Source organism: Wallemia mellicola (assembly GCF_000263375.1).
Source record: "Wallemia mellicola CBS 633.66 unplaced genomic scaffold WALSEscaffold_1, whole genome shotgun sequence".
In the NCBI taxonomy this organism is placed as follows: Eukaryota; Fungi; Basidiomycota; class Wallemiomycetes; order Wallemiales; family Wallemiaceae; genus Wallemia; species Wallemia mellicola.
The window spans coordinates 383,515-407,954 of NW_006531958.1; the positions used below are offsets into that span (position 1 = coordinate 383,515).

The 24,440-nt window shown below is 38.3% G+C and overlaps 14 protein-coding genes across 14 annotated transcripts; 7 read left to right on the plus strand and 7 right to left on the minus strand.

Moving 5' to 3' along the window:
- Window position 1: 1 nt before the first annotated feature.
- On the minus strand, window positions 2-1,573 carry WALSEDRAFT_59073 (nucleotide-binding domain-containing protein). Its single transcript, XM_006955823.1, has 3 exons — window positions 1,492-1,573; window positions 1,325-1,444; window positions 2-1,276 (listed from the first exon to the last, which is right to left on the minus strand). Exons 1-3 carry the CDS (start codon window positions 1,541-1,543, stop codon window positions 222-224), a joined length of 1,227 nt encoding a protein of 408 aa, XP_006955885.1. The 5' UTR covers window positions 1,544-1,573; the 3' UTR covers window positions 2-221.
- A 411-nt stretch (window positions 1,574-1,984) lies between these two features.
- WALSEDRAFT_66921 (UBC-like protein) lies at window positions 1,985-2,540 on the minus strand. The gene is made up of 3 exons (XM_006955824.1): window positions 2,509-2,540; window positions 2,110-2,455; window positions 1,985-2,064 (listed from the first exon to the last, which is right to left on the minus strand). The coding sequence occupies exons 1-3, from the start codon at window positions 2,522-2,524 to the stop codon at window positions 2,004-2,006; spliced, it is 423 nt and encodes a 140-aa protein (XP_006955886.1). The 5' UTR covers window positions 2,525-2,540; the 3' UTR covers window positions 1,985-2,003.
- Window positions 2,541-2,577: 37 nt separating this feature from the next.
- WALSEDRAFT_8551 (hypothetical protein) lies at window positions 2,578-3,746 on the plus strand (the record flags this gene model as incomplete). The annotated part of the gene is made up of 2 exons (XM_006955577.1): window positions 2,578-3,558; window positions 3,606-3,746. Coding segments are annotated over 2 exons (1,122 nt in total), but the record flags the coding sequence as incomplete, so codon positions are not given.
- Window positions 3,747-5,080: 1,334 nt separating this feature from the next.
- On the minus strand, window positions 5,081-8,582 carry WALSEDRAFT_55922 (hypothetical protein). The gene is made up of 4 exons (XM_006955825.1): window positions 8,514-8,582; window positions 7,210-8,458; window positions 6,074-7,157; window positions 5,081-6,023 (listed from the first exon to the last, which is right to left on the minus strand). The coding sequence occupies exons 2-4, from the start codon at window positions 7,218-7,220 to the stop codon at window positions 5,142-5,144; spliced, it is 1,977 nt and encodes a 658-aa protein (XP_006955887.1). The 5' UTR covers window positions 7,221-8,458; window positions 8,514-8,582; the 3' UTR covers window positions 5,081-5,141.
- WALSEDRAFT_66924 (alpha/beta-hydrolase) lies at window positions 5,081-8,681 on the plus strand. The gene is made up of 4 exons (XM_006955826.1): window positions 5,081-6,022; window positions 6,073-7,600; window positions 7,645-8,469; window positions 8,519-8,681. The coding sequence occupies exons 2-4, from the start codon at window positions 7,279-7,281 to the stop codon at window positions 8,590-8,592; spliced, it is 1,221 nt and encodes a 406-aa protein (XP_006955888.1). The 5' UTR covers window positions 5,081-6,022; window positions 6,073-7,278; the 3' UTR covers window positions 8,593-8,681.
- Window positions 8,682-8,737: 56 nt separating this feature from the next.
- WALSEDRAFT_8155 (kinase-like protein) lies at window positions 8,738-9,861 on the plus strand (the record flags this gene model as incomplete). The annotated part of the gene is made up of 5 exons (XM_006955576.1): window positions 8,738-8,836; window positions 8,888-9,019; window positions 9,073-9,274; window positions 9,330-9,528; window positions 9,576-9,861. Coding segments are annotated over 5 exons (918 nt in total), but the record flags the coding sequence as incomplete, so codon positions are not given.
- Window positions 9,862-11,574: 1,713 nt separating this feature from the next.
- Window positions 11,575-13,090, plus strand: WALSEDRAFT_34611 (DHS-like NAD/FAD-binding domain-containing protein; the record flags this gene model as incomplete). Its single annotated transcript, XM_006955827.1, has 9 exons — window positions 11,575-12,157; window positions 12,208-12,261; window positions 12,308-12,492; window positions 12,537-12,545; window positions 12,592-12,690; window positions 12,740-12,764; window positions 12,807-12,874; window positions 12,921-13,000; window positions 13,047-13,090. 8 exons carry the CDS (start codon window positions 11,575-11,577, stop codon window positions 12,990-12,992), a joined length of 1,095 nt encoding a protein of 364 aa, XP_006955889.1. The 3' UTR covers window positions 12,993-13,000; window positions 13,047-13,090.
- Window positions 13,091-13,229: 139 nt separating this feature from the next.
- On the minus strand, window positions 13,230-13,701 carry WALSEDRAFT_26776 (hypothetical protein; the record flags this gene model as incomplete). Its single annotated transcript, XM_006955828.1, has 2 exons — window positions 13,230-13,499; window positions 13,543-13,701. 2 exons carry the CDS (start codon window positions 13,699-13,701, stop codon window positions 13,230-13,232), a joined length of 429 nt encoding a protein of 142 aa, XP_006955890.1.
- Window positions 13,702-13,974: 273 nt separating this feature from the next.
- Window positions 13,975-15,464, plus strand: WALSEDRAFT_42198 (P-loop containing nucleoside triphosphate hydrolase protein). The gene has a single exon (XM_006955830.1). The coding sequence runs from the start codon at window positions 14,009-14,011 to the stop codon at window positions 14,612-14,614; it is 606 nt and encodes a 201-aa protein (XP_006955892.1). The 5' UTR covers window positions 13,975-14,008; the 3' UTR covers window positions 14,615-15,464.
- On the minus strand, window positions 13,975-15,936 carry WALSEDRAFT_55925 (hypothetical protein; the record flags this gene model as incomplete). Its single annotated transcript, XM_006955829.1, has 3 exons — window positions 13,975-15,501; window positions 15,548-15,676; window positions 15,722-15,936. 3 exons carry the CDS (start codon window positions 15,934-15,936, stop codon window positions 14,607-14,609), a joined length of 1,239 nt encoding a protein of 412 aa, XP_006955891.1. The 3' UTR covers window positions 13,975-14,606.
- A 238-nt stretch (window positions 15,937-16,174) lies between these two features.
- WALSEDRAFT_26778 (hypothetical protein) lies at window positions 16,175-18,022 on the plus strand (the record flags this gene model as incomplete). The annotated part of the gene is made up of 6 exons (XM_006955831.1): window positions 16,175-16,189; window positions 16,232-16,272; window positions 16,320-17,348; window positions 17,396-17,465; window positions 17,510-17,588; window positions 17,631-18,022. The coding sequence occupies 6 exons, from the start codon at window positions 16,175-16,177 to the stop codon at window positions 18,020-18,022; spliced, it is 1,626 nt and encodes a 541-aa protein (XP_006955893.1).
- A 48-nt stretch (window positions 18,023-18,070) lies between these two features.
- WALSEDRAFT_59076 (TIM44 subunit of mitochondria import inner membrane translocase) lies at window positions 18,071-19,449 on the minus strand. Its single transcript, XM_006955832.1, has 2 exons — window positions 18,727-19,449; window positions 18,071-18,681 (listed from the first exon to the last, which is right to left on the minus strand). The coding sequence occupies exons 1-2, from the start codon at window positions 19,416-19,418 to the stop codon at window positions 18,105-18,107; spliced, it is 1,269 nt and encodes a 422-aa protein (XP_006955894.1). The 5' UTR covers window positions 19,419-19,449; the 3' UTR covers window positions 18,071-18,104.
- Window positions 19,450-19,556: 107 nt separating this feature from the next.
- WALSEDRAFT_14499 (40S ribosomal protein S4) lies at window positions 19,557-20,501 on the plus strand (the record flags this gene model as incomplete). The annotated part of the gene is made up of 4 exons (XM_006955610.1): window positions 19,557-19,631; window positions 19,697-19,877; window positions 19,925-20,190; window positions 20,241-20,501. Coding segments are annotated over 4 exons (783 nt in total), but the record flags the coding sequence as incomplete, so codon positions are not given.
- Window positions 20,502-20,589: 88 nt separating this feature from the next.
- WALSEDRAFT_30820 (Nramp-domain-containing protein) lies at window positions 20,590-22,707 on the minus strand. The gene is made up of 7 exons (XM_006955833.1): window positions 22,583-22,707; window positions 22,461-22,539; window positions 22,387-22,417; window positions 22,225-22,336; window positions 22,026-22,182; window positions 21,847-21,979; window positions 20,590-21,803 (listed from the first exon to the last, which is right to left on the minus strand). The coding sequence occupies exons 1-7, from the start codon at window positions 22,692-22,694 to the stop codon at window positions 20,637-20,639; spliced, it is 1,791 nt and encodes a 596-aa protein (XP_006955895.1). The 5' UTR covers window positions 22,695-22,707; the 3' UTR covers window positions 20,590-20,636.
- Window positions 22,708-24,440: the final 1,733 nt, after the last annotated feature.

Genomic DNA, 24,440 nt, shown 5'->3' on the forward strand with positions numbered 1-24,440 from the left:
CTTAGAGATAAACAACATTCAATTTTATTACTCAATATAGTGTTATTATAATACAAGCATTTTAAAGTAGAATTACGTTCTGAGAAAATTTTGAATTTTAAGGGTATATGCAATTTTTGTGCAATTAATTAGCTAACCAGAGCTAATAATAATTTTGAGCTTTGATTCGTAATGATATTATTTTTGCAATGTGCAGATAAATTAACATTTCAGTCCTAAACTTAGATCAAAACTGTTTGAGGGGAAATGATTGGAGACTTTGGCATCCACCGTTGTGAAGATGAACGAGAACGTGTTGTTGAGGTAACAGTTGGGCAACTTCTTGGTGTTGTGTTTGACTTAACAGCTTCAGTTGATGTGAACAAGTCGACTGTTGTTGTTCTAGATGATTTGAAGTGCTCATCAACCAAGTTGAGAACATCTCTAGCCATACCCCAACTACATTGGAAACCTGCAGGTCCAATACCATAAGCGTGGACAACTGGGTGCATAGTACCTTGCTCGTATTCTTTGTCTGATTCGAGCATCTCGATTTCAAGTCTAGTACCGCCTTCTCTTGCAGGTCTAAGTCCAACATTGTGTCTTAAAACTTTGATATCTTCGAATTTACCAGTTGGTGAGAGATTCTTGTTAAGCTCGAAGCAGCGCTCGAGTATCCTTTTACCCATGTCATTATCTATGGTGGTATCCCAGTTACCGACTTGGAAGCAACCACCTAAGATAGCCTGACCGTTTGGTCTTGGAATAATATATGCAGATTCTGAACCGTATGAGCTGTCAACAGCCATGACACATTCTTTGACATTTGGAGCGTCAACGACGACAGTTTGACCTCTAATTGGCATAACCTGTGGGTCATTGCAGCCTTGTAATTTACGAGCGCCTAAACCAGTTGCATTTACGACTAAATCAGCAACAGGCAAATCTTGTGTGTAATCGAAAGGTTCGTGAATTGAACTAACTGACTTTCTAACGAATTTAACACCCAATTGTTTGGCAACTTGGTGAAGGTGCTTTAAGTAATCTGGTGCGGAAAGTGAGACAGAAGTGAATGCAACGCCTGAAATGTCTGGGTTATTTGAAGGGCCTGGGATTCTTCTGAAGTTTGGTGTAAGATGTTGATGCCATAAGTCTTTTATAGCTTGTTCAGACTTGTAGACCTTTATTGGTAATTCCATAACGTGTCCGCTAGGAATGAGGCTCCAAAGTTTCTTGAAAGTATATTCCTCCCATCTTTGCATTCTGTAATCAAACTTGGAAGCAAAGGTGAACCAGTCTGTCGGGTAATTTGTTAGAGAAGACGTGGGACGTGGGGTATACATACTAGCACCAGCCCATGGGGAAGCGAAACCGGTTGATTCAGAGTCAGTTGGTAAGTCTCTTGCACAGACAGTAACTTGATATCCTTGCTTCGCAAGTGTAATAGCGGTAGTGACACCGATGACTTTCTGGCATTAGAAGGATGTCTATGTATATTAGAAGAATACATACCACCTGAGCCCAAAATGACAATGTGTTGTGTGTTTGTACGTCCTATTGGCATGATTGTTCTTTTAAAAGTTGTATGAAATCTGCCGATGTGATTGAAGAAAAGATTGGGAATGTTTGAATTTGAAGAAGGAATGTTTTATATTTATTTAGAAATAATTAAAAATCAATTAAATGCCAGCGGCCAGCAAAATAATCAACACGCTCTGACACTTCTATTGGCCGAAATCAAAGGTACCAAACATCGGAGTTTGTTATAAGAAAACTTGGGAAAGGAAGTTATTTGGGTATATTTAAGGCGTATCATTTTGATCCATAGAAAATGTAGTATTTATAATAAATTATATTATATTAAAGATATTACATCATACCATACTTGGCCGAGGACAATGTAAGCTATTGTTGTAATAAAGGGTTTGAAAAGAAGAATAGTAAAGAAAAAATAATAATAATAATTAATTAATTTGCAAAGTAATCTGAAAAAGGAATATGACATCAGTTTGCTACAATCTAAATTAAAAGTATTCTCCTTCCTTTGGTTGTGGTAACTTTCTGTTATCTGGCGCAGCCATTTCCCTATTAAAGGGTAAGTTAATAACTACGAGAACAAGAGCACCTCACTTTCTCAAATCAAGCAACACTTTCTCAATAGTGTAACTGTCTTTCCATTGTTTTATTGTGTTAAACTTGTTAACGTCAATTTCACCGTTTGCACTATTAACAAATGGTAAATTAATTTTGCTGATAAATTTCAATAAAGGTGGCTTAGTAGGGTATTCTTTTTGGCATTCAACAGATAAAGTGTAGATTCTATTCTCATGTGTACTATGTCCAGGACCTATTATTGTGGCATTCCAGTTTGTCATTGATATATCGTCACTATCTGACAATCCATAGCTGATAGAGCCATCACCGATACCTTTCTCACCCTTCTCTAATTCTTCTAATAATCTAAAGTTTCTAGGAGCTAGATAGTATTTTTTAGTTTTATTTAATAATGCTGTGCTAATAACTACACACTCTTTATTCCAGCCATCAGAGTAGTGAAAGATGAACTTATTTAATAAAAATGACGATAAATTTATAACAGAAGTTATAAACGCGACGAATGAAGAAAATAAAGATGAGCCATACGATCTTTACTTTGATTTACTGGATAAATTACAATCAGATGACGTGGAATCTAATAGTAAATTAGTCATACAACAAATACATAAAAGACTTAGTCATAGAAATCTGAAGACACAATTGTTATCTTTGAAATTAGTTGATTTCTTATTGAAAAATACAAATCCACCAATATCAATACAGAAGGAGGTCGCTAGTTTATCTTTCACTCAGTCCTTGCAAAGGCTTATATTAGATAGAAATAGCGATCAAGAGCTAAAGTATTTGACAACTAAATTAGTCTACACCTGGGCTGACGATTTCGACAATTCCAATGATTCAACCACTTTGGGTTTGATGAGAGAAGTTGCTGATAATCTTGCAAATCAAAACATCTACCCTCAACAGGAAAACAGTCGTCCACGTCCACCTTCGCCAGACTATCAAAAATTGAAGCAAGAGGAGGATGAGTTACAAAAGGTGCTCGAAATGTCGAAGATGGACATAGGCGGTCGTTTCAATCAAGTAGCTACTTCGCCTTCTCTCCCTTCAACTAGCACTCAATCTCATACTTTCAACACCCAACAACAGCCTACATCTGCATCGCCACCCCCACCAGTAACCAAGACATCTTCCAACGAAGCGCCTCAACGTGTAAAGGCTTTATACGATTTTGAACCACAAGAAGCCAACGAACTGGGTTTCTTGAAGGGTGATGTCATTACCGTTTTGGAATCAATCCATAAGGATTGGTGGAGGGGTGAGCTTTCCGGTGAGATTGGTATCTTTCCGGTCAATTACATCCAGGTATTGCCAAATTTAACACCATCGCAAATATCCTCGGAGGCTCAAGTTGAAGCACAGTTATTTGACAGTGCTGGTGACATAGATAGATTACTTAGATTATTACAAGACATTGACCCAGCATCTGGTGATAATATCGCTGATAATGATGAAATTCAGGTATGTTTTGATCATACGCTCATTAACTTTTGTTGACATCACCTTAGGATCTTTACGATAAAACACTCAGATTGCGTCCAAAAATTGTCAAGCTAATAGAAAAGTATTCGCGCAAGAAGGATGAATTGGTTGCTATCAATAATAGGTTCAATCAAGCTAGAGATCTTTTCGCTGGTATGATGGAAAGACCTTCAGGTTACCCACAACAACCAGCGGGTGCTGGTGCAGTATACCAGCAAGCACCAGCACCTCAACAATATACATACCCACAACAAGCACCAGCGCAGCAATACTATCAACCGGGTCCATATGATGAACAATGGGCGCAATATTACGCTGCTCAAGCGGCTGCTCAACAAGCTGATGGTGGTGCACGTCAAGCTATTTCACCAAATCAATTCGTAAACCCAGCTGCATCAAATCCAGCTGTCAGCCCATACGCACAATTACCTAGACAAGCATCACCATACGCGCAACATAATACTTTATTATACCCTCAACAAACCAGTCAACCTGAAGTGAATATAGTTGATGCGACACCCGTAAGTCCACCAGCTCATCATTTGGGAAGCACGACCAGTCTTGATAATCAATTCGCAAATGGTCATAATCAGCCACAAGGAGGACAACAGCCACATTATTAGTATGGTAAATTTCACTTCTATAGTTTTTAAAATCAATGTTTGAAATTAATGAATGCTTAAAAGTACAATAATATGTAAATAAATAGATTAGTATGCCTATAAAATGATGCTATAGCAAATAAGCTAGCATAGACGCAGCTGCTGGTGAAACTGAATGGATCATGCATTTAATCTTATCGGTTTCATCTGCTTGTTCTTCAGATATTGAACTTATATTTGAAATTGTCGTATCTGCACTACCACGTCTACTGCTTAAATTATTACTTGAAATGGAACTAAATGATGTACGTCGATTGACGCGATTGATAGCGCATCGTGCACAAAGTGAGCATTGATCAACGCCTTCATTAAATAAATGCCAATTAAATTCATTATCAGCATCACAATAATGCTTATTAAGTTTCCTTGATAAATGTGTATCTAAAATATGTCTTGAAAATGCGATTTGATGAAATAATTTACACGTCATTGATAGATTGAGATAATCTCTATACGTTTCAGTAAGGATTAGTATATTTTCTATTATTTCATTTGGTAGATTTATAAAATTCATTTCTAAGAGTAGATTCCATATCTTTCGCCGTTTTCACTATCAAGATTAGTCTACCCGGATTTAGGTGGAGTGTGCCCGTCCGTCCGTCGGCACATAGGATGCTTTTTTATTAGCACAGTCATTACATTCCTTTCAATTTGACAGTTAATTTAAGTTACACATTTATGGTTCAAATAGTGCCTTAATATGTTGTCAGTTGGCCACTTTATTAATTGATGCCGATATACGCCTAAATTACGACAGCCTAGGCGGGCAATGATAAGATCTGAAGTTTGATCTAAGTTTAGTTTAGTTTCGGATTGTGAACTAAGTTAGCAGCAGTATTATGAAAAACACGTTATATGCTGATTTTAAAACAGATTACAATATATATATATTTCTTAAACTTATGCATTGGCTTGCTGTTCTGGTTGAGAATCATGTGCAGATGGCTTATCTCCACTCTCTGATATTCCTGCCGTTGCTTCTTTCAGAGTATCTTTTGGTGATCCGGCTTTTTGTACACTTTCATCCGAAATAGCTGGTACAGGATTCTCTTGTGCTGCTTGCTTATCACTTTCTTGTACATCCTCCATTTGGCTATCACCGTTCTCTTTGCTTGTCTCAGCATTTTCAGTTGATGTAACGTCTTTTGGAGATTCTTCAATTGGTGGCGTCGCTGCTTTCATTTCGACATCTTGTGAATCATCAACATTGGCGTCTTTCTGTACATCACTTTCATTGTCGCCATTGTCGACCTCTCTGGTAGGGTTTGAGCCTTGCCTTTGATCAACCTCCCTACTAATAGCTTCATCAATCTCTTTGCTGACTGCTTCATTGTTAAATTTATCATTTTCATTATCGCTCTCTGGTGATCCCGAGCCATCTCGTTCAACCTCTTTGTTCATATTATCAGAACCAGCGTCTGACTTATCTTCGTCTTTATCATGCTTATCTGCAAAGTCTTCATCATCACTTTCATCAGACTTCTCTTTGAGGGCTGCAGAGCCCTTCTCCTCTTCTTCCTTTCTGGCTTGTTCTTCCATAGCTGCTTTACGCTCCCTTTCAACCTCTTGCTTTTGTTGAATCTTTTCAGCTTTTATGCGTAATTTCTCTTCTTCTTTTTCAGCTTCTTCTATTCTCTTTTCTTCTTCTTTCTTTGCTACCGCACGCTGTGCTCCTCCAGGCATGAAATAGTCTTCCACACTTATTCTATCGTTTACCTCTTCCTCATTCAGTGGTTCTAAACCAAGTTGGATTTTATCCCATTTCTCTTCATCTTCTTCATCCTATGATGTCTTTATTAGTGGTGATACTACGTGGTAAAACTGTCACACACCTTGGGCCTACGCTTTTTGAGAGTCATTCTAGTAGGCATATTCTTATAGTAAACACCTTTTCCACGTGGTCTAGCAGAAGCAAGTGATGAATTGACAATAGATGAACCTGGCTGTTTGCTTAAACCATCATCAAACATCAACAACAAATCTGTCATATCTTTTTGTTCATTTGTGATGTTGTACTCCCTGATATAATTATAAATAACTCTTTCTTGTTCTTCAATATTCTCTGGTAAGGAATCTGATTCAAGTTTTGATCTTAAAAGGGTATACTGTTCATCATTCTCAGGTAAATAATATTGTAACCAAGTTTCACCTTGCTCATTATATCTAGGTCTGAGTATACCATTATGAAGACGTGGATCAGAGCTGGTGTTACGATCTGAAGGATCATCAGCGAAACGCATAATGAAATAATCATTAGCGAAAGTCTCGAAATCAGGTAAGAAATCGTAAGTATCAACTGCTTTGAGGTGCTTCTTCTGTGGATGTTTAATTTCAGATAATTCTTTGTCATCCAATTGATGAACTGATGTTGGTTCGAATCTGAAGGTTGATTCAATTTCTTGTGCTCTGCCTTCTGGAGAATCATCGAAAACCTTAACTTCTTGAGACTTCAGACGATTTAAAGCGGCCCTATTGTGTGTAATACGCTTTTCATTTAAATCTGTGTTATTACTATATTTAGATTTATATAACCAAGCTGTGTTAGAGGAATTTGAGGTCCTATCTATTGGTGTGGATGCACCTGAAGTGTTAGCTGAACGTTGATTGGATATTTGTGAAGGGTCAACTAATAGATCTAAATCTTCATCATCTAGTTCAACTTCCTCCTTCGGGTTTAACTCGAGTTGATCTTCTTCGTCTTCGTCATCCCAAAGTTCAGCGAATTGTTGCAGCTGTAGGGGCATACCGGATTCCGCGTCGACTATCATAGGATGTGGTTGCTCTGCTACTAAAGGTGCGCTGAAGTCATACTCAGATAGTCTTTCCAAGCTTGGTTCTAAGTTTATCAACTTTGGTCCAAATTTCGGTGCAGGTATAGGATTCTGATATCTCGTTCTAACAATTAGATCGTATTTACTGTGTTCTGTAATCAGTATACTAATTTTTTTTACCCTATCTATTCACTTACGATTTAGACATCTTGAACGTTCTCTATCAAGAGTGATAAGGCAAGATTAACAGATTTATTAGAATTAAAATGGTAGACGCTATACCAGAAGCAGTTTTAGAAGTACCACGCACTTTAAAAGAATCTTTCAAAGCTTGGTGGTCTTATACAGACGATGATGGATTGAAATCACAAGAGAGAATGTTTGCAAAGTTGCCATTTGATAAAGTGAACAAGGAAGATTTACCTTCTATTGATACTCCGAAGAGAGTTGCGTATACTTCATTGGTAGATATAAATCACCCGAGTTTCGACAATCCTGTGAAGATAAATACCCTTGAAATTGGTAGCTACCCTAAACCTAACCCAGCGGAAGAGATCCCGATTGTTTGTAGTCACGGTTATGCAGCAGGTTGGTCACTTTATACACTTACGTCATCAACTTATCATTCGTAGCAACTTTCTTCTTTTTGAACAACTTACATGCTTTGGGTAATATACCAAAGACCAGGTTCTATGGTATGGATGTTTTAGGAATGGGATTATCAGAGAGGGTCAAATTCCCGCATATAAACACTTCACAACCGGTTGAAAAGAGAGTTGGTCAGGCTGAAGACTTCTTCACAGATGCCTTAGAAGCTTGGAGGAAGGCACAGGGAATCAACAAGATGATTTTGATCGGTCACAGTTTGGGTGGTTACATTAGCACAGTCTACGCATTGAAGTATCCAGAACATGTTAAGAAGCTAATATTGGTCTCACCTATCGGTTTCCCAAAAAATCCTGAAAGTGTTAGAGCTGAATCACTAAATAAGGACCTTGCACAAGCTGAATCACAATCTCGCACCCACGAATTTTCTGATATGCCCGAAACGCGTACCCGCAAAGCACTCAAAAGCGTAATAAGGTATTTATGGGAGGATAGGAATTTCTCTCCATTTGATATTTTAAGAAAGAGTTTCTTCTTTGGACCAATGTTAGTTAGTAGTTACAGTTTGAGGCGGTTTAGTACACTCTCAGATGATTTACAAAGAGATTTGTACCATTACATCTACTCGATAAGTGTCCGTAAGGCTTCATCCGAGTATTCGATTACGCATTTATTAAGTTTTGGAGCGTATGCTAGATTACCACTCATAGATAGGATTGAAAAACTGGATAAAAGAATCCCGGTAACGTTTATGCACGGCTCAGTTGATTGGGTTGATGGTGGTGAAGCAGCATTTGAAAAGATGAAAAATTTAGGTTTTGACGTCAAATATGAGGAAACACCGCGTTCTGGTAGGTAATTATTAGCCGACTGGTAATAAACTAACAAGAAACCTTTCAGGACATCACCTCTACTTGGACAATCCAGAAGATTTTAATAGGTTCATTGTGAAGGACATAGAAAGCTGTATTTAGGATGAAATACATTAAATCACAACTCAGGATAACGAATATCATGATATAAATATGATTGTATAAAATATATTCTATTTAATTAAAAACCCAAGACTGATAACGTAATACCGTTGTGACTGTTATCTCTGACCATCACCATCATATGAGCAACAACGAAGAGAAAGAAATAGGAGAATGGACATTTGGTAAAGAGATTGGTAAAGGCTCATTTGCGATCGTCTATCACGGATGGCGTACGGGAAATGTAAGTGATATGCAGTCAGATAGCCTGATTTGACAGCTCCTAATTAAGGAGAATAATTCTTGCGCTATTAAATCTGTAATAAAATCTAAGCTTACAGCTAAGCTCCTCGATAATCTAGAGGGTGAGATTAGTATATTAAAGCGTATACATCATCCGAATATCGTTGGCTTAATGGATTGTTTCGTGAGTACAAGATATATTTATCTATTTGGAAATATATGTTTACAACTATACAGAAAACAAATACACATATACACCTAATAACTAGCTACTGCTCCGGTGGCGATCTCAGTTGCTATATCAAGAAACGAGGACAGGTACCTACTCTTGAATACTGGCCATCCGGAATTGAGGGTGTAGGCGCACCTGCATTTTACAAGCACCCAGATTCTGGTGGTCTAGACCAGAATGTCGTACGATCTTTCTCAGGCCAACTAGGTGAGCTCATAGATATGATGACATGATAATCATTTATTAATATATTACGTTATAGCACAAGCCTTATTGTTTTTACGTTCACAAGATCTAATTCATAGGGATATAAAACCTCAGAATTTATTGTTACAGCCCGCCGACCCTGCTGATCTAGAGAGAGGCCACCCTCTTGGTATTCCAATACTAAGGGTCGCTGACTTTGGTTTCGCTAGAAATTTACCGGCCGCTGCAATGGCTGAAACTCTTTGTGGTTCTCCGTATGTCTCATTCTTAAGGTATGATGTCAGCTGACACTTATCAATAGGTTATATATGGCACCTGAAATTCTACGTTATGAAAAATATGATGCTAAAGCTGATTTATGGAGTGTTGGAGCTGTCATGTATGAGATGTCTACTGGTAGACCACCATTCAGGGCGCAGAATCATGTTGAATTATTACGTAAAATTGAAAGATCTGAGGATAAAATAAAGTTTCCCTCACCTACAGAATCAATGCAGTTCGATATACCCCGAGATATTAAGGATATAATAAGAAAATTACTCAAAAGGCATCCAATTGAAAGAATTTCATTCGAAGATTTCTTTGATTGGGAAGGTTTCTTGACTTTTGACAAAAGCGAATCAACCAATCAAAAACTACATGCCGAAGCTGCGAAAGATCAGTTTGGTACATCACCATTTAGTATATCATCAAATCAATCACCTGTTCGGCCTCCACTTGCGACACATCTTACCTCACCTAGTAGTAGTAGTAACGGTAGTACCAATAAAGCCATCGTTACTACAACTAGAAGGCCTTCGTTTACACCAAAATATATTGTCGGTCCATCGCGTGCAGTAACGACAACTGCTGTACCATCAACTTCACCTAAAAGTCCTGTATCAGGTAGTCCAGAAGAGAATGCTTTAACTAGGCGTACTAGTTTGGGAAATAGGTGAGTCATGCTCGACCGGCAGTGTGTTTTATTAATTTTATCATTTCTAGCGTTGAAAAGCTAAGTGGATTACAAATTGGTTTCAACGAAGGAAACTACGACAACGTCGAAGCAAGGATAACTAAATTTCAATTGCCTGCTAACGAAGATTCAGTCGTCGGAAAAGAATATGTAGTGGTCGAAAAGAATGCAGTTGAAATAAACAATCTAGCAGATGAAATGGCGGCTGCCGCTAGACGACAACCAGTTGTAGGAAGATTAAATAGTAAAGGTAACTACGTAAGTGGACCTGGACCTGGAGTTTTTGGCGAAACTATGAGAAGAGTTTCGGATCCTAATGTTAATGGAGCCACGCCATCTCCAAAAATAAATAATATACCATTACCAACTAATTATATATCGAAATTCCCATTACCAGGTACATCACCAACTAATTTACTACCAAGAAGAGCATCAATTAGTCCCACAATTCCAACGAATCTTTATAATCAAACCTATCAACAAGTTGCTCAAGATGTTAAATTAAAAGATAAAGAAAAAACTAATCAGCAGCAACAACCAAAGGGTGCACTTACTAGAGCAATAAATTTAGCTAGTTTGAAATTATTTGGTAATGGTACATCTGGAAATGTTTTAACTTTAATTAAAGGAGAAAATAATAATTATAACGAACAAAAAGAAATGGATATACTAAGAGACTTGGAAGAGTTGGCCAAAAAAGCATTCGTGTTGTTTGATTTCGCTGATAATAAACTATATCAAGCAACTAGGAATGAAGATAATGATAAGATGCCTGAAAGTTTTCAACATTACCGCCAACAAAGAGGATTACAAGAGCAAAACAGTAGTTTTGAATTAAATAACGAAACGATTGAAAGGTTATCATATGAATCAACTTTATTATACATAAGAGCATCAACGATGTTAACGAAGGGTGGTGAATTAGTGGTTAAATACATGACTAATAAGACTACTACACAATCATTCTCGGATAGCTTAAATGATGGTGTACAATGGTTTAGAAGAAAATATAATGAATGCTTTGATAAGGCAGATTTCGCTAAAGCAAGATGCGGAAATGAGATAATGATTGATAACACGAATCAGATAATATTTGAAAGATCAATGGAAATCTCAAGAGCATCTGCATTAGATGAATTAACAGGTATAGATAATTATAAGTGTGAAGCCGCTTATCAAACAAGTTTATATTTATTAGAAGGCTTGTTGGACGATGATGTAACGAAGGATGACGAAGAGTTAATAAACAAGTATAAGTTATCAATAAAAAATAGGATAATGTCAATAAAAAATAAAAATTTCGACGGATGACAAGCTATTTTTTGTACTAATATCATCTCTTTTAATGAATTATAATGAGATAAAAAATCAAGTGAAAACTAAGGGACTTGGAACTTATCTGAATAGTTTATTTAATGATAATAATATAAATATAAAAGATCTAGTTAACACTTTAGATAATAATATAAACTTAGAAAATAAATCTAATTTACAAATTAAAAAATTATTAAAAAGTAGATTATTCTTAATAAAAAGAGAAAATGTAATAACCTCAAAAGATCTAAATGACGCAATAAAGTTAATTGAGAAGTCGTCAAAGATCGTTGTCGTATCTGGTGCAGGGATATCTGTGAATTGCGGTATACCAGATTTCAGATCAAAAGGTGGACTCTATGATTCAATCAATAGCTTAAAATTAACTGAAATAAGTGATCCACAGGAAATTTTCAGTTATTATGTATTCACTAATCATCCGAAACTGTTTTATTCAATCGTGAAATCAATCTTACCATCAAATTTCAGCCCTGGTAGAGCTCACTCTTTTATAAAAGCTTTACAAGACAACGACAAATTGTTACGTAATTATACTCAGAATATTGACACTTTGGAAAGGAAAGCTGGTATAACAAATCTATTAGAATGTCACGGTGTGTTTTCTCATTACACCGTTATCACATAAAGCTTATACAAACATCAGGGTCGTTCGCTTTCTTGGAATGCTTGAGATGTGAAAGGATATACAATTCAGATGGTGATTACCATACTTCCTTTACGCTCGTAATGCTTACCTGTAGTAGACTTCTCAGAGATGATAACAAACGGTGAAATTCCTGTCTGTACGGAGAATTGCAAAAGAGAATATAAAAGAAGACGTCGCAAGCGCAAAAGCGATCAAACTAGTACAGATACTACTTTAGACATAACAGATGAAGCTATCATCAACTTCTTTGATACCAAAAATGAAGTTATACCCTTTTTGAAAGTAAGTAAAATGATTACTAGTAAATGAAAGCTAACAATTGGAAGCCCACAATTGCGAGTATATATTATATTTAATGTTTATACTAACATCCTCTCGTAGACCTTCTTCGGAGAGGATGTTCATCCAGATTACGAGCAAAACGTCCTTGAAGATTCGCAAATCGTTGATTTGGTTTTAGTACTTGGCACATCGATGGCTGTGAGTATAGAAGGAGCGACTTCGTCCTATTTATTCAATGACTCTATAGGTTGCCCCAATATCTGAACTATTAGGTATGAAATCAATAAGAGCGTTCATCAAACTAACGATCCTAGCTCATATACCACATAAAGTCCCTGTTATTGTTATTAATAACACGCCGATTAAAGCCATTGAACCAGATGTGAGTGATACTAGACTTTTCTGAAACATTACTCATCCTCATCAAGGTATTTTTACAAGGAGACATCGATAAAATTGTTAATGATATTTCAAGCAATCTCAATCTCAACCAGCACTGATAATGTCTGTATGTTCAAGAGGTGTTTTAATGATTCTATTAACAGACTTTACAGACGAAACTCACACACGCTTAGCAATTTCAGCATTTATTTTCAGCCTTCTATACTGTATTCATATGATTCTAAGTTAAATAACAGTCTGAGTGTTAAAATAATATACAACAGTTGTACAATTTATAAGCTAATCTAGCTGGAAGTCTAAAATGTGTGACGATTGGCTTACCATTTGAGCTGTCTCTATTGAGGTCTAAAAAATGTACGTATATCCTTATCTGTCTTCTTTATTGACGGTTTCCTAGACACTTTTGGCTTGAATACAGGCTGTGGTGGATGTGGTGCGTTCTTCAACCTGTCTATAAGGTCATGAAGGGCATCTGGGGACAAATCGTCTCTTGAAGGATCGTAGCTGTCAAATAATGCATCCTTCTCTGTTATAGAGAGAGCGTTCTCGATGGATGTCTCCAAATTTGATACAGGAACATAGGTATTCTTGAATGAGTGCATAACCTGAGTGTATAAGCATACATTTCAGTACCGTTTAAACACTCACTTTAATAGCCTGTACTGGATCATGGAGTGTTGGATGGTCTACTCTCGCTGACAACCTTGCTTGACATACATTTAGCGAAATATCAAGAGTTAAAGACTGTGTGATAGCACCAAACTCGTTTGCTATTCTTGTCCAATGCGAGCGCTGTCTGGTTCTCATTAAGAATATCTTCTCTTTATCGTATAATTCCCTACTTATGGTCTATGTTTGTCCTGTCTATTATGACGTTGAAACCCTGTTGGAGGGATTCACGGGTTAGTTTTTCTACCTTCCTCCTATCACCCTTAAGATCGTCCTGATTCGCTCTTATCCAATTTGGTATGTGTCTCTCTATAGATTTCGATATAGTGCTCTGTAGTGTTGATTAGAGGAATTTTATAGGAGAGGATACAACAACCTTCCCAGAACCGACGACGCCGACTAATATCAGTACAATTTGGGGCATGACGGTTTGTTTCTAACCATTATGTTATCAAATAAGCAGTTACAAAAATTGTTCACTAGTAATATAAAACAAGTTAATTGGAAGAATATACAGAAATCACGTTCGCCTGAAGTTCTCTTCGTTGGTAGATCAAACGTCGGTAAATCTAGTCTTCTCAATAGCATTTTATCGACGAAGGATCTCGTCAGTACGAGTAGACACGCAGGACATACAAAGCATTTGGGTTATTTCTCAACTTGTAATGGTAAATTAACTCTAGTCGATGCACCAGGATATGGTAGTATGGGTAGGGACGTATGGGGTAATATAATAGAAGAGTATATTGAAACGCGTATGAATTTGAATAGAATCGTTGTTCTTATTAATGCTATGCATGGTTTACTCGACAGTGATCTTGCTTTTCTCGACTACCTGAATCGACAAAGGGAAGAATCAGCTGTAAATTGGGTATTTCAATTGGCATTTACAAAATCTGATACCGTTCCAACAAATTTATTAACACAACAGCTTGAAATTATTCAAAACGATCTCGTAAAAAGATTTCCGACGTTTACACCACCAATACACCAGTTATCAGTGAAAGACCCAACATCAATAATGCAATTAAGAAGAAATTTACTCAGTTGAGATAATCTATTATATGGATATATCCTTGACTAGTACTAAAAACTGCTTTTCCTTGATTTTCATCAAAATCACCATCTGTAATTATACCCATATGCTCGCAATCCGATGGTGGGAATACTATATTAGAATTGTTATCGATTACCGTGCATTTAGGATTTAGTCCACCAGATATTGTCGAAAAAAAGTAGGTATTTTCATTCACGCTGAGCGTATATCCTTTAGAGAGTGAACTGAAATTCAAGTCAAATTCTCTTGTACTATATAATGGAAACTCTATTGTTTTTGGATTACGGATGTCTGAAAAGTTGAATGCTGTTCTATGAATATGGGTTTTCGAAACTGATAAGAGGTAACATGTTTCTGTTTTGTCGATAGAATCGTTAGATGATGATTGTGAGAATTTGGAGGCTTCGACTAGATTGCTACTACCTGATAAACGCGTATTGACGAATGATTTGGTAAGTCTACTGTCACATTGAACAAATGACGCTTTTTTATTATCAAGGAACATATGCGATTCGTTGAACGATCTGATAGATGATAAGTCATTGTCCTCAACCGTATTACTATTATCCAAGATGTCCTGTGGTGTTTCATAAATTTCCAGCCTAAACGAACGAGTGAGGACGAGGATGAAATGTGATTTACTGAATAATCTAATAGCCGCAATTGGTTGTAATTGTTCACATCCCCTTTTTATTATCAATATCCTATTTGATTTGTAATTGAGAATGTGTATGTCGTCAGTGTATGAGCCATAAACGATGAGATTGTGATCTATTGAGATGCAATGTGCGTTTATCCATTTCTGGGGGTATATTGTAGATAATAGTTTTATTTTATGAGGACTACTAATACTAATACTATAGACACTGCTAGCTGGTGCGCTGGATAGATATTAAGCACGAGTATAGTGATAAAGAGCGCACTCACGAACTGTAATATGAAGTCGCTAGTATTATTTCGTCCGGATTAACCTGTGTAGCTGTACATGCGACGATATCATCGCTACATCTTATAAATGCCTCGTTATTGACGTTGATAACGTTATTAGAGGAGCAGCTGATGATCAGACCAGCGACTAAATAGACGAACTTTATAAAATACCTCTCTAATTTCTTAGAGGATAGCTTAAACTTCTGTATATCCCACCTCTTCTGTATGCGTATCCGCTTGAGTGGCTCGAGAGAGTTCAGTCTGATAGACAAAGTGTATAATGCCAGACTATTGAAGTAACGAGAAGATTCTGATATGCGCAATAAATCAACAATATCCACTCGTTCAAAGATGTCAAAAATGATGTCTTCAGGGAGAAGCAACATTGAAGTTAAAGTTAAAGGAGAAGAATACGGGTGAATTATAATTTAACTTTACAATAGTTTAAACAAACAGTTGTCTAAGTCGCTACTAGATATTTATCCCGGAATATATTTTATCAATGTGGGGTACACTTATTTCGATATCCTCTGGACGCGTTTACAAGAAAAAGGTTCTAGGAAATGTACTCCCATCAGAGACGAATATCAACTGATTCACTTCTTTGACCTCAACAACGACGTAATGCCAGTCGCACAAGTGAGTTAACTGGCGTTTTTATAGATGTACTTACTTATGTAGTTTGCTAAGGCAGAATTACCTATTTTGGAATCATTAGTAAAGTTGGTTATAGTCCCCTGTCGATAGAACGTTCTTAACATTCCACCAGTATCAGAAATAGGCTCACAGCTCTCAAGAAAGATAGGAAGGAATACATTAAAGCTTCAGATGTCCAATCTATTTACTCACAAGTTATAAAACTTATCACAAAGCTGAACGACGCGAGGGAAGAGGAAGAGCCAATACTCGGTCCACCAAATAGGGTTGACACTACATTAGACGATGTCATGCAGCTGCTCTCTTTGTTCTTCCTCACTATCGGTAAAAACAAAGAGAGTCCAGCTACTTACTGTCAGTTGGCAACTATACGTCAGTTGCTCTCACACTTGGATGAATCTGGTGTTTACACACAAAATGACCTTAAGCCATTCCAGGACAGATTGACACATTTGTCTGCTATCATTAAGAGAGATAGAGAGAATGGAAAGCATCCTGATCAAATGACGAAATTTTTGTTGAGAAGATTGGAGGATTGCGAGAGGATCTACAGGAACCTTGTCAGCTCACTTAGTGTACTCAGTGTTGAGTTGGTTCCTATTCATCAGCGTTTGGTCGCCATACGTCGTCAATTGGCGGCGATTGTCAGTAAAGATAAGCCACAAAAGCAAGAAATCAAGCCTTTACTTGAAGAATTGAGAAAAATCGATGGAAAGAGACAAGACGGTAAATTCTTAGGTCCAGGTGGCTCATCTGTACCACCAGGACAAGCTATTCTCGTTGGGTTGCTCGAAGAATGTTTCGAAATTGTTCAAGATGTCAACGCGAGAAGGGATGATGTTGCTATACCACTTAAGCCAATATTCGATAGATTGACTGAGATAAGAATGCAACTCGAAAGGCTGGTTTTGACACACAGATGGACACTCCGCGAGACTGATCTTTGGAATTATCAACTTAGTTTACAAGAAATTGATAAGATGAGAGTAGATGGAAAATGGGTTGATAGTGAAGGAAATCAGCCAGGAGGCCAATTTGCACTTTTATATCTTCTTCGTCGTTGCCATGGATTACTTTATAGGCTTATTTCATCAAGCGAGCCAATTTCAGAGGAGCTTATGCCAATATCCAACAAATTACTGTAGGTCGTTTTTATTGTTGTTACTTAACAAGTTTAACGTATTACAGAACTGTGAAGAAGTGTCTGAACGAGGTACTCAAGCATGGTAACGACTTTACACCTAGAGATCTGTACCCAGTAGGTGTGGATTATACAAAAGAAATCCAGCTAATATGTTTTAGTATCACCTTGCACTGTACCAGATTGATAATCTTCGTAAAGATGGCAAATTCTACTCTGACGATGGTAGCATTCCAGAAGGTGAGCTTTTCGACATTCTGAAACCCGACTAACACATCTTAGGCCAAGCGATTGTAATATCACACCTCGAGGAATGTCATGCACTGATAGAACAGATGCAAGAAGGTATCAATTCGTCTGACGAGGATGACGACGTAGATGAGGATGATGATGATGATGACAACTCTGAAGAGATACTCGAGGATGGACTTCAGCCAGCTCAACCTCTTCCTACCCATTCATCTGTACCACCATCTGTCACATTAGCACCACCTACCTCAACATTGGCAAGTTTGGCCATTAGGAGCAATGACAGTGCCTCAAGCCAAGGAACAACTTCTAGTAGTGCACCTGCTATTAACATTCCACTCAGAAGTACAGCTGCTATGGAACCGACAGAATCAACATCAACATCACTTGACACAGCTAATGCATCACAACCTGACCAGCAATAACTTGATTACATGAAATTAAATGCATCATCATTAAAAAATTTTCTGAGTGGGGTTGTGGTTGTGTCTGTCTATAATTGTAAATTTAAATGTAAGCTTTCTGTCCTCTTCTAGCCATTTCAATAACTTTCCAACCACCTGTAAGTTCATCTTCTAATTCATCCTCTACACGAGTGAAGACACCGACGTAAGCTACCTGCTCAACACCATCTTCAGTACCAACGACAGGTTTACCGGATTTCGCGTCTCTAAAGAGAAGAATTTCTTGTGTGTGGAAGATAACGAGCCAGACTGGAACGTCATTGTCGAGCATTTGTCCTTTGCTTACCTCAACTGAACGGATATCGAGTACTTTGCTATCAGAGATAAGACCTTTGCTGAGGTATACTTCCATACTGGCCCAGAGAACGTTGTAGGTAGCTTCACCACACCATCTTCTCAAGGCATCTTTGTCAGCGTTAAGGTAAGCATCTACGACTTCTGGAACGATGTATTCGCGGAGTTCAACAAGGAAGTTATCTTGTGTGAAGTCTGGATCAAGTGCTTTGAAAGCTCTAGTAACACGTGCTGTTTCATTCTCCTCAAAGAGACCGCCTATCCTGTCAGTGACTGATCTAAGTGTGAGAACAGTTGGTGATTCAGATTCGTGGTACTGTTCATGCCTATTGTGGTAAGAAATTAAAATAACAAAGCTCTGATAAACTCACAAATCAGCCATTCTTTGGAATAAAGGTGAGTTGTCCTTATATTCTTGCCATTTTGAAGGTTTGTTTGCATTCTCATGTAAAACGAGTGCTTCACCTGCCAATTCATCTTTTTTGACTCTCTTTTTTGCTATTCCATCCTTTCCTGCTTTCGCCAGACGCCTTTGTCTACGCAGTCTTCTCGCTTCCTTGTCCTCATAGCCACCTCTGCTAGTATCATCAAGAGCATCTGAGATAGTCTCGGCGAAAGTTTTGTATGCTTCTGTGTCTCTAATTGGTTGCGTAGCTGAAGAAACGGCAGTTGAAGCTGCGTTTGTTGCACGTAATAACGCTCTGAAAGCTTCGGAGTTCTCTATACCACGGAGTGCTTCACCTACACCTTCTGAGACCTTTCCACCATTCTTTTTTAAGTTTTCTGTCGCTGCTTGTAATCTTGGGTTGTTTTTCATCAAATTCGCGATCGTGGCACGCTGATATACTTCTCTGGCTCTCTGCATAGCTTCACTATCTTGTACTTTTCCAGCTTCACCGGATAGTTGCTTATAATTCTCTTGGAACTCTGCATTCTTCCGAAGTTCCTCTCTGAGTACATTGACGAACTTGCTAAATGGAGACTCTGGGGCGGAGAATGTTCTTGATGAAGAATAGAATGTACGTTTAGTTAACTGTCCAGTTCTCAGTCTAAAATAATTCATTTTTCAGAAATTTTTGATTTTTCAATTCGAGCTTCAAATTTAAGCCTGAATTGAGAAAATGACTTCTTAGGGAAGAACACTCAGAATGGTAAATTTAGAAGAATAAAATAAATGTTATACTAACAAATACAACAGCCTCGCGGTCCAAAGAAGCACCTCAAGCGTCTCGCAGCTCCATCCTCATGGATGTTGGACAAGCTTTCTGGTACATACGTGAGCAATTTCTTCAGCACAGCGAGCGCGGTGACGCTGACATGAGGGTGCTAACCTTTACTTAGGCTCCACGTCCTTCTCCAGGTCCACACAAGCTCCGTGAATCATTGCCTTTGACCATCTTGCTCAGAAACCGTCTGAAGTACGCTCTTTCTAGCGAAGAAGTCACCTCAATCCTCCAACAACGTTTGGTTAAGATTGACGGTAAGGCTCGTACCGACCGTACCTACCCAACCGGTTTCCAAGGTGTGTTTCAAATTTTGTTAGTCAAATTTTTCTAACATCTTCTTTAGACGTCATTTCTATTGAAGCTTCAGGAGAACACTTCCGTATTCTCTACGACGTTAAGGGTCGCTTCACTATCCACCGTATCACCGATGAGGAGGCTCAATTCAAGCTCCTTAAGGTTAAGAAGCAAGCTATCGGTGCTCGTGGTGTTCCATTCATTGTCACCCACGATGGTCGTACTATCCGTTACCCAGACCCATTGATCAAGGTTAACGACACTGTCAAGTTCGACCTTATCAACAACAAGATCGTTGACTTTGTCAAGTTCGAAGTATGTTTTTGCTATATTATCATTTATTTTTACTAACATAATACCCTCAGACTGGTAACGTTGTTATGGCTACCGGTGGTCGTAACCAAGGTCGTATTGGTACCATCATTGGTCGTGAACGTCACCTCGGTGGTTACGATATCGTCAACATCAAGGACCCACTCGACCGTCAATTCGCCACACGTTTAACTAACGTTTTCGTTGTTGGTCAACAAAAGTCATGGGTTTCACTTCCAAAGGGTGGTGGTGTTAAGTTAACCATCACTGAGGAACGTGATATGCGTCGTCGTCGTGCTCAAGCTTCTCAATAAGTATGTGCATGATTTGACAATGTCTTTTATTCCTGTACGATACTTAAAATGCACAAGAATGAAGCAAAAATTTCAAATAATCTATTTCGTTTGCGTATTGGGTTTACAATTTGTCTTAATGTCCATAAAATTCGTTTATATTTCTTTACCTCTACAAACTTGTACAACTACGAATCCGTTTGAGAGGCAAAGTCCAACAAAAATTATCCAAGATATTATTAGAATGTACTTTGAAGGTCGAAGATCGACCCATTGACCAGTCGTATTTAACTGTAATTGATCTGCTAATTGAAATTGTTGATAACCACCATCAATTGTGACATTCTCTGATTGTCTTCTACGATGTGCATGAGAAGGGCCTAACCTCGATGGATCTAATAGATTAGTAGTTGAAGTTGATTGTCCTTCATCAGTTGGATTCCAGACTCTCATTACGTCCTCTCTCCCAGAGAGATATATTAGAGGTCCAATCGCGAAAGGTAACATGATTGAGAGAACTACCTGTGATGCATTGAGCAATTGATCCACACCACTTCTTCCTGCGATAACAGCTATAATAAGTGATGGCAAGATACCTAGAAGACGTGTAATCAATCTTCGAAGTATAGGTGGACTTTTCCAGTTGATAAATCCTTCACTGACAGCTTGACTTGCTTGAGTTGCTGTTATTGATGCTGACTGACCGGCACATAAGAGTGCGAATGCAAAAATAAACGCAAAGGGTTTACCAATATATTTCAGAATCAAATCATGAGCATCAAATAAATCAGCCACACCTTCTGAATCTCTATTTGGATTATTGAAGAACGTCGCAGATGCGACAATCAAGATCGCAGCATTAACTGGTACAGCGATGGTGAGAAGTGATAGTGCTATGTCCCAACTACCATGTTTTAAGTGCTTCAAAATAGACGGCAATCTTCCCGGACCACCTTCGTAAACATCTGCATCTCCAATACGCGGTGATGGCTCGTAATCTGGATCTTGTTTCATAGCTTTGGCAACATACTCTAGTGGATTCCTAGAAGTTTCTTCGATGTTACTAAGAGAGAATCTATCTTCGTTGCTACTTGTTCGACTACTGTTGACGGAAGATGCTGATGCTAGTCTATCAGCCGTAGCTAACTTCGATCCTAAGAACATAGAATGAGGCATTATCGTAGCACCAATTATACCAATACTAATGTAGGTAGCCCCTGGCTCAAATGCTAGCTTGTTGGGCAGGAATCCGCGCATAACCTCTGACCACTCAGGATGAACTTTAATAACAAGAACTGCAAATGATGCGAATACAGCTATTGTCTTGATTGTGTTAGAGTATGTTATTTTGACGCACGTTACTCACCATTACTCCGATTATACCCTCAAAAATGTGCATACTTCTTGAGCTGCCGCTAGGATTGTACATTGCGAGAATAATCAAAACATCGAGCGCGGTAAGACTGACACCGACCCAAAGCGGCATAAATGGGAATATCCTGAGTTAGTTCATGAGATCGATAGACTTCTGACTGATGAACCCACAAATTCAATGCAATAGCGCTACCAAGGAGTTCCGACAAGTCAGTAGCGACTAACGAGAATTCAGCGAGAACGTATAGAGGGTATAAAACCATCCAGCGCCAAATCATTGGGTTCTTCTCTCTATTGTGTAATTGTAGACGTATATGTTGTGCTAAATCTGTCATTTATTAGCTAGAACTAATAGGATAGTCTAACAAACCTAATCCAGTGACTATTCCAAGTCTACATGACAATATTTGATAGAGAATTGCGCCCAAACTGGCTAACAATACGACACCTAGTAAACTGTATCCATATTGAGATCCTGCAGCCTATAAGTGATTCTTCAGCACTAGAAAGGTGCTATAAATCGACCACCTACCAAATCTGTACCCCAATTCCCTGGATCGAAACTATGGATGTTTTAGAGTTGCGATATATGGAGGAAAGACATACTAGCTGACGGCTGCAATGATACCAGCGCCTACGAATTTGAAGTGGTCGGTTATATTTTGTTTTACCGTCTTAAGGAATGCTGAAATTCTTAGTGAGATCACAAGAAATAGTCGATAACTTACACCGTCGCTCTACTGGCCTGACATATTTAAAGGACTGCCTATTATTTATGTGCTCTTCTGCGTCGTCTGTGTCTTCCCTACTCAGAAACGGTCTCTGTACGTCGCTGTCCATTTTGGCTGTAAAATGACGATGACCGTCAGATAAGAAGAGGCGAATAGGGAGATTCAAGAGATATTCGTAGATTTAGCCAATTATAATATAATAGAGTGATTTCTTACATCTCTAAAACGTTCTTGTTCTTAGATCACTACCATTATGGCTGATGTACTCACACTCAGAGAAAATGTACGGAATTATGTGTCAGATTCATCAAACCACTTTCTTATAGGCGTTTCTACAATTTTGTCTATTATCGCATTAGGCCCCCTCCCCAATATTGCTGTCGTCATTCTCCTATCTACACTAATCGTAACAACGGCAATAAATAAAAGCAAACGATATCTAATTCCTCAGTTTCTGTCTGTAGCCTTAGGTAGATCAATTAGTCATATCATACAAGTAGAATCTACCGCCGGTTGGAACTTCTTTGAATTACTTCTCTTATTCGTATTATCGTTGTTGACGACTATATTAGCGTTAATACCGCTTCAAGATATAACATGGGATGCAGATATTGATCATCTGCGTATCTCCCTCTTCCCACTAGCTTGGTCGACGCTATGGGCTTTGTTTGAGTCATTTTCTGGTTTGGGAAGACAAGGTAGCTGGTCACCGGTGGGATCTACATTGGCTGACTTTATACTTCCGCATCTTGGTTTCTTTGGTGTTGATTTCGTCGTTGCATCATTAGCTTTGATTATCGCAACTTTGAAGCTTTCTCTTTATAAAAGGTTCACTCAAAGGTGAGTTACTTAGTATTCTATAGAAATAACTAATGCCATAGAAGATCAATTGAGCACACACCGGACGAATCTGATCCATTGCTTTCTCAAAAACACGATGCCTTACCATCCTTGAAGAAGGTTAGTTGTGGGTTGACCAAGCTCCTACTCTGCCTTTTTATCGTATTAAGCTTTTGTCAACCAAGCATACATCAATCAGATCACGATAACACGCTATCTGTCGCTTGTGTTCGTCCAGACGACGGCGACTACATTAAGGAAAGCCAGCGACTTTTAACACGTGCAGATATTCTCCTCTGGCCTGAAACAGCAATCGAAGTAGCAAACGAGGAAGCAAGACACCAATTGATACTAGATGTCATGAGTATTCTAGATAATAACAATGAAAAGTTTATTGGTATGACATTGAAAGGGCATGTCGAGAATAAATCCACAGACGAACTGGTATGGTTGAGCCATGAAGGCGTCCAATTTGAGTATATGAAGAGGTACATAGTTCCGAGTGAGTGTGCTTCTTAAACAAAACGACGCGTTAACAGAGTGTAATTGCAGAGGTGCGAATAAAGTATTTTATGTCTCACCAGTTAACACTTCTACAGTCTTTTGGTGTTGTTCGCGGGAGGGTAGATCCACCTACGAGTCTCATACCACTACCGGCAGAATCACACAATCACAGTGAAAGTATATCTCTGACGGTTAGTGGTGGTATATGCTTCGATGGTGCTTTCCCGATGAGACATTCTAATCTACAGCTCTATCCTGCCCAGACGGGGGATGCCAAAGTCGGTAGGCAGATCTATGAATTGACAAGAGCGCATGCGAGGGAATCTTCATCTGCACTGCTGTGGTGTGATAGCGGTGAAGAAGCTATAAGTGCAGCTGTTGATGATCAAGGTTTTGTGCATGCCATCCAAAGAGGCGGCGGTAGTTTAGTGTCGCAACTGCCATTCAAAAGAGGAAATAAGGTAGTAATATCACGCAACTTCGCGTCTACTCTTGGTAGAGTGTCAATTGG